The sequence below is a fragment of the Loxodonta africana genome, chromosome 18 (genome assembly GCF_030014295.1).
Source record: "Loxodonta africana isolate mLoxAfr1 chromosome 18, mLoxAfr1.hap2, whole genome shotgun sequence".
Taxonomy (NCBI): Eukaryota; Metazoa; Chordata; class Mammalia; order Proboscidea; family Elephantidae; genus Loxodonta; species Loxodonta africana.
The window spans coordinates 73,128,824-73,145,894 of record NC_087359.1 but is presented as its reverse complement, the minus strand read 5'-3'; the positions used below and the strand labels follow the sequence as shown (position 1 = coordinate 73,145,894).

At 47.4% G+C, this 17,071-nt stretch overlaps 1 protein-coding gene across 1 annotated transcript in view; it reads left to right on the top strand.

Annotated features, from left to right (window-relative positions):
* The window catches only part of MYH13 (myosin heavy chain 13), a 77,623-nt gene extending 69,717 nt beyond the window's left edge, over positions 1-7,906 (top strand). Inside the window, exons 32-38 of the mRNA XM_064270363.1 lie at positions 96-404; positions 490-693; positions 2,336-2,461; positions 3,042-3,212; positions 5,871-5,975; positions 6,070-6,165; positions 7,619-7,906. Of these exons, the coding sequence (XP_064126433.1) occupies positions 96-404; positions 490-693; positions 2,336-2,461; positions 3,042-3,212; positions 5,871-5,975; positions 6,070-6,165; positions 7,619-7,906 (1,299 nt within the window). The remainder of the gene's footprint in view (positions 1-95; positions 405-489; positions 694-2,335; positions 2,462-3,041; positions 3,213-5,870; positions 5,976-6,069; positions 6,166-7,618) is intronic.
* Positions 7,907-17,071: the final 9,165 nt, after the last annotated feature.

The window sequence follows — 17,071 nt, the reverse complement described above, 5'->3', positions numbered from 1 at the left end:
ATGGGTAAAGGAACTCTGACTTTATGATAATGGAGATGAAATGCCCGTTGGAGGAAGACGGCTGGCGCTCCCAATGGCTCCCTTGCTCTCCTCAGGGTTCCCTGGAACACGAAGAAAGCAAGATCTTGCGTGTCCAGCTAGAGCTGAGTCAGCTAAAGTCGGAGCTTGACCGGAAGGTCGCTGAGAAGGACGAAGAAATGGAGCAGCTGAAAAGAAACTGCCAGCGGGCAGCTGAGGCCACGCAGAGCCTGCTGGAGGCGGAAAGCCGGAGCCGGAAGGACGCCCTGAGGCTGAAGAAGAAGATGGAGGGAGACCTCAACGAAATGGAGGTTCACCTGGGCCATGCCAACCGCCAGGTGGCGGAGACCCAGAAACACCTGCGCACAGTCCAGGGTCAGCTCAAGGTCAGCAGGCCCTGAAGGCCGCCCGCTGGGCCTACCGGGCCCCGGCCGCCCTGTGCCGCGGGCCTCACTCCTGCCTTCCCCCAAGGGTTCCCAGCTGCACCTGGGTGACGCCCTGAGGAGCAACGAGGCCCTCAAGGAGCGGCTGGCCATTGTGGGGCGCCGGAACGGGCTCCTGGTGGAAGAGCTGGAGGAGACCAAGGTGGCCCTGGAGCAGGCGGAGCGGAGCCGCCGGCTGTCGGAGCAGGAGCTGCAGGACGCCAGCGACCGGGTGCAGCTCCTGCTCTCCCAGGTGTGTCTGCCTCCTCCATGCAGGGCCCCGGGGGCAGCTCGGGGCCCAGACACGCGGTGCAGAGGAGCACAGCCCTTCGCCCCAGACTACCGTTCAGACGAACCCTCTTTAAGCCTCCCTGTGACCTAACTTTGACGGAAGCCCTTTGCACCCCCCAGGGACCCCAGCTTTGACTCTAGATGGACAGACTTCTGAGCTTTCTTTTATCAGACGATAAAACTGCATGCACGTTGCAGAAAAATCAACGAAATGAAAGATTAATTATTGCATGAAGGGATTGGGGAAGGCTTGACAGAGGAGGCGCTATCTGAGAAAATCAGATACTCTTTGGAAATAATTGTTTTTATCGCCTTTATGAAAGTTTAAAAATACAAGCAAATAGAAAAAAAAATCAACCATGTGGTTAACATCTTGGGGTCTCATTTTAATTTCTTGCCTACCGCATTACCCCATTACTGTCCAGTCTTATCCGACTCATAGCAACCCTATAGGACACAGTAGAACTGCCCCATAGGGTTTCCAAGGAGTGGCAGGTGGATTTGAACCGCCGACCTTTTGGCTAGCAGCCAAACGCTTAACCACAGCACCACCAGGGCTCCATTTCCTGCCTGTGTGTATATAAATATTATATTTTTTGTAAAACGTGATCTATCTTTTTACAACCTGTTATTTTCGTTTAACAATATATTTCTACATCTTTAAACAGCCTCCTATAATACAGTGTTTAACGGCAGAAAAGTAGTCCATTCTAGTTGTGTATCGTGGGAATCTGATTTGATCAGTTTTCTGTGCTTGGCTATTTTAGGTTGTTCCCAATAAAAAATTCTTACTAAAAAAATTATTAGAATGCTATGATGAACTTTCTTTTAACTAAATTTTCACATACATCCATGATTATTATTCCCTTAATATTCCTAGAAGTAGATAAATTCCTAGAAGTAAAATTTGAGGTTTGAAAGAGTAAAGACGTTGGTAATATATTGCCGATTGCTCTTTAACAACGTTGTCCTAACTTCTTTCCATTGGGAAAATACGTGAGCGTGTTTTCTATAAATTTTCCAAGACCCTAGTATTTTTTTAATTTTTACCAATTTAATTATTTAAAAATAACTCATTGGTTTATTCTTATTTCTTTGATTACTAATGAGGTGTAGCATTTTGTCACATTTGTTGGTCGTTTGTATTTCTCCTACTGTGTTTTACCTATTTGTGTTTTTTGCCCTTTTTTCTTATTGATTTGTCTTAATTATATGTTAAGGAAGATTATATCTTTTTAGTAATATACATTACAAATGTTTTCCGATTTGTCATCCCCCTACAATTTCATTTATAGTTTGTTTTTTATAATTAGAATTATTTTTTGTTTTTATATAGTTTGTCAACATTTTCATTCTCCCAATAATCTATCCTTCTTCAAATATTTGAAATTCTACCTTTATTATTATTTATGTACAGTTCTTGGGTCTGTTTGAGGACTTCATTGTGTCAAGAATGAGACGGTATCTAGCAGGTCACCCATGTAAAAATTGAAAAATGGGACATGATCACGATTGACGTCCTTCCCCACACAACCCCCTACCTCCCGAGTGTTTTAAGTGCTTAAATATAACCTACAACACTGATACCTAATTTTCCTTGCTAGAATACAAGTCTGATAAATATCAAGAAAAAACTGGAGACCAACATAGCTCAATGCCAGGCGGAAGTGGAAAACTCTGTCCAGGAGTCCAGAAATGCAGAGGAGAAGGCCAAGAAGGCCATCACGGATGTAAGCCCTGTTCTTGCTTTTCAGAGATGGTGTTTGGAGGTATGAAAAGGGGCTTCTAATTTAGGACCTGTCAAGTAGTTCTCATTTATGACCTACAGTCAGTTAGGGTGCCTTCCTGGACAGATGTGATGAATGAGTTCTCAGTGGAGGTGAAAAAAAAAAATCAAACCAGTTGCTATCAAGTCAATTCTAATATGTGCACAGCAGAACTGTGCTCCTCAGGGTTTTCCAAGTTGTGACCTTCAGAACAGATTGCCAAGCTTTTCTTTCAAGACACCTCAGGGTGGGTTTGAACCACCAACCCTTCAGTTAGTAGCCAAGTGCTTAACTGCTTGATCCACCCAGGGACTCCTAGTGGAGGTGAAGTAAGAAGGAATGCTGAGAGTGATGAGTGATGAGTGATGAGTGCTGGGTTGGTGGCTTAAGTCAGGCACACACAATACCAATAATTGCCACCCTTTGAATCGACTCGACAGCACACAACAATGCAACAACATTCTAGACCTTAACAGCATCTTCTGTGTCCTTGGGGTAGGGATCGGCTGGATGGCCTCTTAATATTTCCTGTGACCTTAACCAGGCAGCCATGATGGCTGAGGAGCTAAAGAAGGAGCAGGACACCAGCGCCCACCTGGAGCGGATGAAGAAGAACCTGGAGCAGACAGTGAAGGACATGCAGCACCGTCTAGATGAGGCTGAGCAGCTGGCCCTGAAGGGAGACAAGAAGCAGATCCAGAAGCTAGAGAACCGGGTAGAGTGGTTTGCGAGGACTCTCTAGAAGGGACGTCTGATTCAACCTCCTTAGCAGAACAATAACCTAGAAATTCAGGTTGTGGGAAAGTGGTTATTGATAAAGTAGATTACAAAGTTAGTTTCAGCAGTACTTACAAAACACTCTGTGAGCCAAATCTCCCACCTGTTCCTCCTTCACTGACCCCTTGCCCCCAACCAAAGAAAACAGTTGCCATCAAGTCAGTTCCAACTCATGGCGACCTCATGTGTGTCAGGGAAGAACTGTGCTCCAGAAAGTATTCAATGGCTGAGTTTTTAGAAGTAGATCACCAGGCCTGTCTTCTGAGGCATCTCTAGGGAGACTTGAACTGCCAGCCTTTAAGTTAGGAGCCAAGCTTGTTACCACCCAGGGACAGCCCGCAACACACACAAATCTATTTTGGCATGCTTATGCCTGAAACAGTGTTTGTTCAAGTACAGTTTTTATATAGATTCATATCCACATAAATGGAAAACTCTCCTTTACAGTAATGTACTTCACAGTGCACTCTTTGGTGTAATTTACATTTTGGACCAACCTTCACTTTGATAAACAATGGCCCATCCCACATAAAATCTGTGGATTCCATTTATCTCCCACTCTTGGGCCTCATTTCCTTCCCAGCTTTTCTAATCTCTAAATGCAACTGACAGTTTTTCATTCCATCCTGAATGGAGGCTGATTAGCGCTCCTTTCTCCAAGTTTAAAAAAACAGTTGCCATGGAGCCCATTCCAACACACAGCAACCCATGAGCATCCGAGTAGAACTGTGCTCCATAGAGTTTTCGATGACTGATTTTTCAGAAGTAGGTTGCCAGGCCTTTCTTCCAAGGTGCCCCTAGATGGATTCAAACCTGCAACCTTTCAGTTAGCAGCTGAGCGCACTAACCATCTGCACCACCCAGGGACTCCTCCAAAAGCCAATCCCCTCATGCTGGACAGCCCTGCTTTTTCTTTCCCTGGAGCCTCAGTATTCTGTTGCTGTAGTTCGGTTCCTTTGCTCATAGTTCCCTTGGTTTCTTGTGCCCTTTGCTTCCCCCTTTAGACCTATGATGGTTTATTTCATTTGTTTGTGGAACAGGCTGCACTCACAGTTGACATTTTTTGAGAAGGACCATGTGGAGGAAGTTGTTAGAATGCCTCTGTTGTCTCAGGGAGAAAGGAAGTAAAAGCATGGGAGGCAGGGAGGGTGAGGAGGAGGTGAAGAGAAGGAAGCAATGTTTCCCAGCAGGAAAGCCCCAAAATACAGCCATGATTTATATTAGCCTACCAAACACATGGTCACCAGGCACCCAGACCCTTTAAATGTTAAGGCCGTAGACAAGTGGTAAGCACCAGGAAAGTTAAAGCTTCCAAAAAAAAAAAAAAAAATGATTTAAGTGATTATTTTTAATTATTCCCAGCCCTATTGCATTAAAATGAGCTTAGGCCTCTCCTTCTCCCTCCTTAGGTGTCCCTTGGTTTATGTCGCATGCCAGCCCTCTATGATTCTTTCATTTCTGGGTCAACAGGGAACCTTCAGCCAACCTCCCGCTCTCACACTGAGGCACCTTGACTGTCCTCCCTTTCCTAGCTGCTCAGTAATAGAAGTTCTATAAGTCCTACAGAGCCCTAAAAACCATTCCCAGGAAAATCATCTTTTGTAGAACCTGCTGGAAGTCAGCTTCCCAGGACGCAGGGAATCTGTTTTGGAACAATGGCCAAAGTAAGCTTCTTCCTTACAACCTTAAAAACCTAGTAAATTTTAAGGTTGATCTAGCCTGTCTCCAAGCCCAGAACCACTCCCTCTGTGTGGCTGCTGGCATTCCCAGTGGAGTGGGGACTGTTGCCGGTTGCCCCTGCTTTGCTCTGTCTAGACGTGGAGTTGGGACCACATTTGGTGACCGGCATTCTCAGTGCCTACCTCTCCCGTCGGAGTCCCTGGGTGGTGCAAATGGTTAGCATGTTCAAACGCTAATGAAAAGGCTGGAGGTTCAAGTCCATCCAGAGGCACCTTGGAAGAAAGGCCTGGCAATCTACTTCTGAAAAAGCAACCACTGAGAACCCTATGGAGCACAGTCCCACTCTGACACACATGGGGTCACCATGACTCGGAGTCGACTTGACAGCAACTTGTATCTCTTCCCTCAAGACTTCAGGAAAGGCAGAAGCGCCTCTGAAGTTAACAGCCCCTGTGTACTGATTCGTTGTTTTAAAATGCTTCCACATCCAACCCTCCTGTGACTCTGCCTGGACCGGCCTCTCCCCACAGCCCCTGCTGCCTCACTGTACCAGAAATCAGGTCCATCACAAACGGTCATGCAGGTTTTGCCTGCAGGAACAAGTAGGGGCTGATGTCCAGCCCGTACCCATTTGCCACGCTATGTGACCCTGGAGGACGGGGTATCTTTTGCAAAGCTCGACCCAGTAGCCAAGCTGTGTGGAGCTGGGGCCACATCTGCCCAAAAGGGCGTCTTGTTCTTACGCAGTCGCTCTGTAGGCTAATGGTGGCTGTGAGAACAACAGTTTGGTTCCTGAGCCCTAGGAGGAGACACCTTTGCAAAACATAATTAGCTGGTCTTCAGTTTACTAAAATGACTTGCACATGAACCGTGAAAGAAGCCTGACTTGAATCTGTGTTCTGGTCACCATACCCAGGTACGGGAGCTGGAAAGTGAGCTAGATACTGAGCAGAAGAGGGGGGCTGAAGCTCTCAAGGGGGCCCACAAATACGAAAGGAAGGTCAAGGAAATGGCTTACCAGGTGGGTAGCCCACAAACCTCGCAAAGGCTGTTGGTCACAGCCAGCAGAAGGAGCGGGGGGTTTGCAAGGTCCTGCTGACATGCCCCGTCTGCAGGCCGAGGAAGACCACAAGAATAGCCTCAGGCTCCAGGACCTGGTAGACAAGCTGCAGGCCAAAGTGAACGCTTACAAGAGGCAGGCTGAGGAGGCCGTGAGTACAGAGGTCCCAGGACGCCCTCTGGTGGAGCCTGGGCTCCCGCCAGCCTGGGTGTCACCACTAGCCCTGATGGGGAGCACGTTCCTGTTGACTTGGGTCCACTGGGTCTCAGACCTGCATCTTCATTTGCAGGCTGTAAACACAGGGACCCCTGCTCTTCCCTCCTCCCTCCCCTGGCCTGTCTTAAGCAAACCTTCCCCATCCCGCACCCCTGTGCTCTCTTGCCTTACCTCATTTGGCATTGCCCCCTGAATCCCCTTCTCTCGCCCCAAGCCTGCCTCACTTGATCCCACCCCACCCTGACTCAGTCTACCCAGCCAAGCCATCACAGCCCACCCTGCCAGCCCCGCCTCCCCTGACTCTCCCTAATCACCTCAGCCCAGCTCATCAGCCCTCGCCGTCCCCTTGGCCCAGCCGTGGATGCCTTGTCCTAATTACATCATCCTACTGCACCCACTCGCCCTGGTCTCAGCCCCCCTGTCCTCCCGCAGCTCTCCTAGCTCCCCCCATCCCATGCCCTCCTCATCAGGCTGCCCCACGGCCTATAATGGGTGGGATCAATACAGGGAAGCAGAAAGGGCTAACCCAGCGCTTCCCCAAGTGTCTTCTGGGAACCCAAGGTCTGACGAATGTCAATAGGAGGAAGCCAATGTTGGAGGAGCTTTTCTACAAAAAAAAAAAATTAGTTTGGGAAACTCTGGGTTAAATAGAGTTAAACTGGTTGGAAGCTCCAAGGTTTCTCAGATTTTGTAGCTCAGCTCTCAAGTGGCAGAGGCGTTGTCAAGTGTCTCACCGCCTACTGTTAATGGCCCCTGGCGCCTTTCCCTGTTCCACAGAGCACCCCATGGACTGGTGCTCCTCTGCCCTAGACAATGGCTGGGTACATGGCACCTTTCCCTGCCCTCTGTCCTCCCCACCCTGTCCTGACCGCAGGGTTAGATGGGAAAAGGATTGGTGCCCATTGGATCAGTACAGCCCCAACAAGACTGGCCAGCCTGGGGGGTACCCAGGAGGTCACATTAGTTGGGAGCCCTTGGGTCACCCTCAGATAGACCTGTACAGTGGGCTTGAGACAGACAGGTGGCACTAGGAGGAGACACAAGACAGGGGGACTCGGCTACTGAGGAGGCACCTCCAGGTGCTTCAGGAGGGCTCTAGACCTGGGTCTCCTCTAAAGGAGCTCTTTGGGGCAAGGGTACATCAGATGGTCCTAGGAGGGGCAGCCACACTAGCAAGGTGACCTCAGGGCAGTATCCATGGTCATGACCTGAGGGCCGTGTCTTTACACCCTGGAGAGCTTGGCCTTGCCTTCCGTCCTCTGCCTTCAGACCACCCAGGGCTTAGCTCTCCTGGCTCCTCTACTCCTCAGGGGGACCCAGGGATGGGGAGCCTCGAAATGAGAGCGAGGCGCTTCATCAGCCTCATACCCCTCCACCTTCCATTCCAGGAGGAGCAGGCCAACACGCAGCTCTCCAGGTGCCGCAGAGTCCAGCACGAGCTGGAGGAGGCGGAGGAGAGGGCGGACATTGCCGAGTCCCAGGTCAACAAGCTGAGGGCCAAGAGCCGGGATGTGGGAAGCCAGGTAAGAGCAGACACCTGGGCATGGCTTCTTCTCAAGGAGTCCCGAGACCCAGGGGCCCAGAGATCACACAGGGAAAGTTTGGAGGCTGCCCATTGGTCCCTGCTGCTGGTCATGCCCTCACAGATGCCACCAACGCAGCAAAGGCTCCTGTGAGCTCAGGCTGCAAGGAGAATGAGCATGAGGTGTGCCAGGGGACAGACACCTCGTCTTCCTGTCTCCTCCTTTGCTAGAGGAGCTGCCAGGAAGCCTCTACTTTTCAGGGGATTTGTTCTTTCCCAGAAGCTTGATTCGTTTGTCTTTACAACCAGCAATGGGAAACGAGGCCATTCTTTAGAGTTTCCCTAAAGTTCCAGACTTTCTAGCTGCGCCATTGGAAGATGGTGCTCAGTCTCCACTTGGTTTGATGCATTTCCTGTGTACACATTGTTTTTCTTACACAGAAGATGGAAGAATGAGGCCCTCCTGATGTGGGTTGCCATTGGACATCTCCCCGAGAGCGGAGGGAAATGTTGTGAGAAATAAATTCTCCTAAGTATTTGAGTTTCTGGCTCCGCCGTGTTTATTATTATGGCCATTTCCTTTCCAAAGGAAAACACCAAGCCACTTGCTGTTAGGTGATTCTGACTCGTGGCGGCTCCATGCCTGTCGGAGTAGAACAGTGTCCACAGAGTTTCAATGGCTGATTTTTTAGAAGCAGATCCCCAGACCTTTCTTCTGACGCATCTCTGGGTGAACTCAAACGTCCAGCCTTTCTGTAGCAGCTGAGCACTTGCAGAAAGTGGATTTAGATTCTTGCACTATTTCGCATGTAATGAAAGTAAAGAGTGGACCACCACTACCACAGCCTCTGTTAGACTGGGCCCAGCACAACTAGGTGGTGCCCAGTTACCACCACCCACTGCTCTCGCAGGGATCACAATAGAGGGTCCCGGATAGAGCAGGAGAAAGGTGTAGAACAAAATTCAAAATTCCGCGCCCCCCCCCCCGGCCCCCCGCAAAAAGGACCAGATTTGCTGGTCTGATAGAGACTGGAGAAACCCCAAGAGTATAGCCCCTAGATGCCCTTTTAACTCAGTACTGAAGTCGCTCTGGAGGTTCACCCTTCGGCCAAAGATTGGACAGGTCTGTAGGGCCAACGATAACACATGAGGAATGTGCTTCGTGATTCAGTCAGGCATATGAGACTAAATGGGCACACCAGCCCAAAAGCAAAGACGAGAAGGTGGGAAGGGGCAGGAAAACTGGACAAATGGAAACAGGGAACCCGGGGTGGAGAAGGGAAGAGTGTTGACACATTGTGGAGTTGGCAACCAATATCGCAAAACAATTTGTGTATTAGTGGTTTAATGAGAAACTAATTTGCTCTGTAAACTTTCACCTAAGGCACAATGAAAAGTAAATAAAGACTGTAAAAGTGTTGCCTCCTTGCCCCAAATAGAAAAGGTGAAGATCCAACTTAATTTCCAAGTAAATCATCAGCTTGCATAAGCATTTCAAAATAAAGACCCATTTGGTCCCCGACACAGCTGGAAAAAATGTAGAACAAATTCTAACTCAAAAAGAAAGACCAGACTTGCTGGCCTGACAGAGACTGGAGAAACCCTGAGAGTAGGGTCCCCGGACACTCTTTCAGTTCAGTAATGAGGTCACTCCTGAGGTTCACCCTTCAGCCAAAGATTTAACAGGCCCACGGAACAAAATGAGACTAAAGGGGCGCACCAGCCCTGGAGCAGGGACTGGAAGGCAGGAGGGAACGGGAAAGCTGGTAACAGGGAACCCAGGTTTGAGAACGGAGACTGTTGACATGTCGTGGGGTTGTTAACCAATGTCATACAACAATGTGTGTACCAACAGATGAGAAACTAGTTTGTTCTGTAAACCTTCACCTAAAGTTCAATAAAAATAAATAAATGGAGACCCATTTGGATAACTATAGCACATTTTCTGACTAGGAACTCATAATTCTTTCAAATTCAGCTCCTCATTTTGTCCCTAAATTAAATTAGAGGCGGGGAAATCGGGGCAGAGATTGACCAAGCACTCTGACTGTAGTTGTCCAGGGCAGAGTGGAGGCTAGACACCCAAGATCTCGGACTCCCAGACTGGTCTACTGAGCAGCCCTGCTCTTTTATCCCATTCCTTTTATGGGCTGGGTCACACACTTCTCCCATACTCAGTGTGTCCTAGGCTGCCATAACAAAATACCACATGCTGGAGCCTGGTGGCACAGTGGTTAAGAGCTCAGCTGCTAACCAAAAGGTTGGCAGTTTGAATCCACCAGTCACTCCTTGGAAAACCTATGAGGCAGTTGTACTCTGTCCTATAGGGTCGCTATGAGTTAGAATCGACTCGACAGCAATAAGTTTGTTTTTTGTTTGTTTGGTTTGGGTGGCTTATAAGAACAGAAATGTATTGTCTCACGGTTCTGGAGGCTGTGAGACTGAGACCAGGGTGTCAGCTGTGGTAAGTCCTTCTGAGGCTTGGGGAGAATCTGCCCGGGCCTCTCTCCTGGCTTCTGGTAGACCCAAGTGTTCCTTGGCTTGCACTGCAGCGTTACATGACGTCCTTCCTGTGTCTCTCTATCTGTTTGTATCTTCTCTTTTATAAGGACACCGGGCATATAGGATTAGGACCTACACTACACAGTATGACCTCATGTTAACCCAACTGATAACATCCTCGAAGATCCAATTTCCAAACAGGGTCACATACTGAAGTACAGGGGTTAGAACTTCAATGTGTCTTTTTCAGGGAACACAATTCAACCCATAACACCCACCCACGGCTTCCCATAGCAGCTGAGCCGGTAATAGGTGCCTCTGAGCTCATTCACTCCTGGGAAGATGGATCTTTGGAAAAGACAAGATGGAGTCCCAGGTACCCCTTACTCCTCCTTCTGGCTAGGATAACTCCCCTCTGCCTGCACGGATCCTCCTTGCTATGCCCTGGGCCAAAAGGTGAAGAAACTATCTGGATATGGAGTTGCTGAGGCTCAAAGTTCAGCCTGAGGCTGGGCCCAGGCACCATCCCCCTGATCCCACTGACTCTGAGTATATTGATTTGTTTACCCTGAAGGGGCATAGAAGGATGGGATAAGGACAGAATTAGTAACCAAGATTAATTGAGCTTCAACCCAATCACTTAACAGCTATAACTGCAGTCTTGGGTTGGTCACCCATAGTTCTCTAAACCTGAGTTTCCTTATTGGCCAAACTGACCTGTACAGTCAGGTGCACGCTCTTTGGATTCCAGCAAACCTGTCATATTCCAGCCGTGTTACCTTCAGCAAGTTATTCTCATCTCTGAGCCTCAACGTCCTACTCTATAAGGTAAAGATAACCATAAAAATCATAAAACCCTTAAACCTGTTGCCATTGAGTTGATTCCAACTCATAGCGACCCTATAGGGCAGAGTAGAACTGCCCCATAGGGTTTCCAATGAGTAGCTGGTGGGTTTGAACTACTGACCTTTTAGTTACCAGCCAAGCTCCTAACCACTGCGTCACAGCAAAGATTAAAACTGGATTAAGTACGAGCTTACTATGTATCAGGCACCGAGATAAGTGTGCTATCCTCCAACATCTTGAAACTAAATTCCCCTTTCTATCTCATCACCAGCCCACCCCATAGGCCTTTGAACACAATGGGGAGTTGAGGAGGATTGACCATGGTTGTGATGACAAGAAACGATTCTGAGGTCACCTTCCTCTACCATCATTAGCACCATCATCATCAACACCATCATCATTGCTGTCACTGTCATCATCATTGTTAAACTTTAGGGTTGGAAGAGCTCCTTAGACGTTATCTAGTCCAATATCTTCATTCTGCAGGCAAGGAAACCAAGGCCAGCAAGGGGAAGTGACCTTCTTAACATCCCTGGGATACCAGTCCCCAGTTTTGCCACTCCACCACATCGTCCTCCCAGTGAGAACAACACTATTTTAAATACACAGGACACTTTGTCAGTCTTCTCAGGCCCATTTTTCTCTTTTCCATCGGAACAAGACTGTCAGGAGATAAGGTCAGTATTCATGTCCTCATTCTCTAGAGGCTTTGCAGACAGGTCATGACTTGCTCGATGTTTTGAGAAGAGAGATGGGATTGCAGCTTTCACACTTTCATGCAGCATGCAGAGTCTCACCATGGTGGGGTCCCGTGCACGGGCGTGGGCTGCCATGGTTGGAGCCCTGCATCCTAACCTGCGGCATCCCAGTTCTGTGCTAGTGACCCTGAGCAAGTTACTTCATGATATTAAGCCTCAGTTTCCTCATGTGTAACAAGGGGTATAACAATCACTTATAGGATCATTTTGAGGAGTAAATAAGAATATACGGGAAGTGCACTTGATCTAGAGACTGACACAAGGGATGCGCCCTGGTAACCCGTGATGACAGTGGACCCAGGTAGAGTTCAGGGCAGGGGCTTTGCTGTGTCTCAAAGGGGCTTCCTCTGATTTGAGAAGTTAACACATCGTACAGCTGGGGGATGTAAAAAAATACCTATGGACTCACTCGTCCCTCACGCCTTGTAATTATCTAGTGCTGCTATAGCAGAAATACCACAAGTGGGTGGCTTTAACAAACGGAAATGTATTTTCTCCCAGTTTAGGAAGCTAGAAGTCTGAATTCAGGGTTCCATCTCCAGCAGAAAGCTTCCTCCCTGTGTCGGCCTGGAAGAAGGTCCTTGTCTCTTTGAGCTTCTGCTCCTGAAAGATCTTTATGTTGGTTTGACATCTCTCTTCTCCCATCTCTGCTTCTCTTGCTTGCTTATTTAAACTCTTTTATATCTCGAAAGAGATTGACTCAGGTTGCACCCTAAATTAATCCTGCCTCGTTAACGTAATAAATATAATCTAATCCTCATTGACATAACCTAACTCTGTCTCGTTAACCTAACAAAGACAACCCATTCTCAAATGGGATTGTAACCATGGGATTTACAACACATAGTTTGGGAGGACACAATTCAATCCATATCACCCGGACAAAGCCAGATCTGAATTCTACCTGCTCAAACACTCTCCAGTTCACTTGGGGCCCCAGGTATCTCTGCATTTATCTGGCTGCCCATATCCCAGCTCTTGGCTCCCAGTTGTTTAAATTAGGAGGGAAAAAACATTTCCAGATCCTTCAGAGAGCATGGAGCCCTAGTGGCACAGTGGTTAAGAGCTTAGCTGCTAACTAAAAGGTCAGCAATTTGAATCCACCAGCCACTCCTTGGAAACCCTGTGGAACAGCTCTACTTTCTCCTACAGGGTGGGTATGAGTCAGAATCGATTTGATGGCAACAAGTTTGGTTTGGTTCACAGTATGTAACAGTATCTTATAAAATATACGTCACCAAAATTCTGATTGTGGAATGGATGAATGAGACGCTTTTATGCCTGGACACCAGACATGCTTTTAGGAGAACTGAATAAAGGCAAGTATATTTTTATTTCACTTTCTGAGGATTGGAAGAAAGAGAAGGGAATGAAGATGAAGTTCATGTACTGAGTTTTCTTCTCCAGCATCCACGCATCAAATTCCATTTGGAAGCCACCAGTGAGTCTTAAGCCCTCTGGCTCTTGGTTTGGGTCCCTCTGGTCCCCCTGACTCGGCTGCAAAGGAAAGAGGCTTGCTTCAGGTCTTCCACACAGTGAGATTGGGAACAAACAGGACCAGAACAAGGAAGCTTGGGTTCCAGTCTTGGCACATCCACACTTTCCATAGGACCTTGGGGATGTCAGGAAGTGCCTCTGAGTCTCAACTTGGGCCTGAAAGCTCTGGCTTTCCTTACCTGTGCAACGGGGCTGTTGACATGTTACCTTGTGACACTCAGCAAAGTGCTTCCTCAGCTACACAGTACTCCCACGTTGAAAGAGCATTGTGCTGCTGTTTTAACAGCACTAGTAATAATGATGATGATAATGCTACTATAATTTTTATTCATAGTAAAATCTGGCCACCAAAACGACTGAGAGCTCCGGGACCTTGGAGAGCAGAGCCTACCTTGACCTACAAGCCTCTTCACAGCAGAACTTTGCTGCCACCTTCTGGCTGTCGAAAGACATGCTTTTGCTTCATGCAAATGGCCTAGAGATTACAGTCGAAGTCTTGAATCAGACATTCAGAATCAGGGATGTCTTTGGGATTCAAGATCATCTTCTCCAGGACCCTGGTTTTTCAGATGAGAGGATTCAGATTCATGATAATAGCTGGTCGCCCATTGGTGATAGTACCAGAGCCAGACACCCCAGGTCTCCCTGCTCCCAGACCAGGGCTCCCTCAACCATATTGAGTGTCCATAGCAGACAACCCTGTAGAACCTTGAGCTAGAGGACTAGGGACAGCCAGGCCAAAAGACAGTGGTCCCTGGCCATTTCCCTGGGAGCAGAGGGCGGGACCGAGGCCAAGGGGCTGCTCCACAGACCTCATTCTCCTTACTCCAGGACTCTCTGCCAGGCTAGGGCAGAAGGGTTGGTCCTAGAGTGGATAGCAGTGCACCTACATAAGCAGCTGCTCCTTGCAGGGCCAGTGACTAGACTCTGAATGCCTCTGAGATGAAGATGGCCCATAGCAATTCCAAAGCGACGTTCCCCGGCCTTGTTCCTAGGCCCAAGACAAAGGATAGATATGTCCACTCTACAACAAGATGCACAAACTCAGGACCTGTGCCAAATACTACTTTCCATTCTATCCTTCATACTCCTTCCACCTTTCTCCACCCTGCTCAGTGCCCCAGGAGGTTGGAATCAATGGACTCCCTTGACTTCTGGCTGTTGGATGGATACAGCCAATAGGAAGCACCACAGGAGAAAAGAGGGAAGGAGGAGGTGTTTATTCCCTGTGTCCTGCCCTGCAGGCAAAGGTCTCCTTTCCTCTCAGGCTTCCCACTCACCCAGCCCTCTCTGTCCCCAGCTCTGGTACCATTCACCCTCGACCCCTGCTTTCTCCTTCAGTCCTAGGGATGGTAATGGAGCCCTACTGATACTTGACTTGGAGTTCTGCTTTGTCCCTGCTTTCCCTACGCTTGCCCACACCTACATTGTATTAATTTGGGTGTGCCATCTATCTCCTGCTGGCACCCTGGCTGATACTAGACTCCTGCTTTGCACCTCTACTGCTCAGTGGGTTGTCCTATGGAGGGGAACCAGCTCATATACAAAGCCTACCTTGTACACCATGAGTGCTACCTTGCTGCAGTGCGTGGGCATCTCCGGTCAGAAATCCCCATCAGATAGGGAATCACACACTCCGCTTCACTGCGCAAGTCAACCAGGCTCAGGCCTCAAGCAAAATCAGGCTTTTCAGGTTGTTTCCAGGTCTGCTTTTCAGTTCAAACCAGAGCTTACCCTCATATTTCTTGAACTCATAAAGAAGACTGTATTTCCATCTGGGAACTAAGTAGGACCAATAGTGTACTGGAACCAGCTCACAAGAGCAAATTATTAAACTTTCAGCAATTTTGTGAGCTATTTGTTAAACTCTTCATGCATCCGTCAGTTTGTCATACTGTTGGGGCTTGTGTGTTGCTGTGATGCTGGAAGCAGGGTCATCCATGGCAGGCAGGTTTCACCTGAGCTTCCAGACTAAGGCAGATTAGGAAGAAGGACCCACTGGTCTACTTCTGAAAAGAATTAGCCGGTGAAAACCTTACAAATAGCAGTGAAACATTCTCTGATATAATGCTGAAAGAAGAGCCCCCCAGGTTGGAAAGCACTCAAAAGACAACTGGGGAAGAGCTGCCTCCTCAAAGTAGAGTCGACCTTAATGATGTGGATGGAGCAAAGCTTTCGGGACCTTCATTTGCTGATGTCGCATGACTCAAAATGAGAAGAAACATCTGCAAACATCCATTAATAATTGGAACATGGAACATATGAAATAAGAATCTAAAAAAATTGGAAACCATCAAAAATGAAATGGAACACATAAACATCTATATCCTAGGCATTAGTGAGCTGAAATGGACTGGTACTGGTCATTTCGAATCAGAAAACCGTACGGTCTACTATGCTGGGAATGACAAATTGAAGAGGAATGGCATCACATTCACCGTCAAAAAGAACATTTCGAGTTCTATCCTGAAATACAGGCTGTCAGTGATAATATCCATACACTTAGAAGGAAGATCATTTAATTTACACACTAACTACTAAGGCCAAAGGTGAAGAAATTGAAGATTTTTACCATCTTCTGCAGTCTGAAGTTGATCAAACATGCAACCAGGATGCACTGATAATTACTAGTGATTGGAATGCAAAAGCTGGAAAGAAAGAAGAAGGTTCAGTAGTTGGAAAATACAGCCTTGGTGATAGAAATGATGCCAGAGATTATATGATAGAATTTTGCAACACCAGCCACTTCTTCATTGCAAATATCTTTTTTCAACAACATAAACAACGACAATGTACGTGGACCTCACCAGATGGAATAAACAGGAATCAAATCAACTACATCTGTGGAAAGAGATGATGGAAAAGTTCAATATTATCAGTCAGAACAAGGCCAGGTGCCGACTGTAGAACAGACCATCAATTGCTCATATTGAAGTTGAAGTTGCTCGTGTTGAAGTTGAGGGTAAAGAAAATCAGAGCAAGTCCACAAGAGCCAAAGTACAAACCTGAGTATTTCTCACCTTAATTTAGAGACCATGTCAAGAATAGATTTGACGCATTGAACACTAATGACCAGAGACCAGACAAGTTGTGGAATGACATTAAGGATATCATACATGAAGAAATCAAGAGGTCATTAAAAAGACAGGAAAGAGAGAAAAGTTTAAAACGGATGCCAGAACAGGCTCTGAAACTTGCTCTTGAATGTCAAGTAGCTAAAGCGAACGGAAGAAATGATGAAGTAAAAGAGCTGAACAGAAGATTTCAAGAGCTGCTCCAGAAGACAAAATAAAGTGTTATACTGACATGTGCAAAGACCTGGAGTTAGAAAACCAAAAGAGAAGAACATGCTTGGCATTTCTCAAGCTGAAAAAAACTGAAGAAAAAATTCAAGCCTCAAGTTGCAATGTTGAAAGATTCTACAGAGAAAATAATGAATGACGCAGGAAGCATCAAAAGAAGATGGAAGGAATACACAGAGCCACTGTACCAAAAAGAAGTGGTCGACATTCAATCATTTCAGGAGGTAGCGTATGATCGAGAAGAACCGAAGGTAGTGAAGAAAGAAGTCCAAACTGCACTGAAGACATTGGTAAAAAACAAGTCTCCAGGCATTAACGGAATACCAGTTCAGAAGTTTCAACAAACAGAGGCAGCACTGAAAGTGCTTGCCCATCTATGCCAAGAAATTTGGAAGATAGCTACCTGGCCAACTG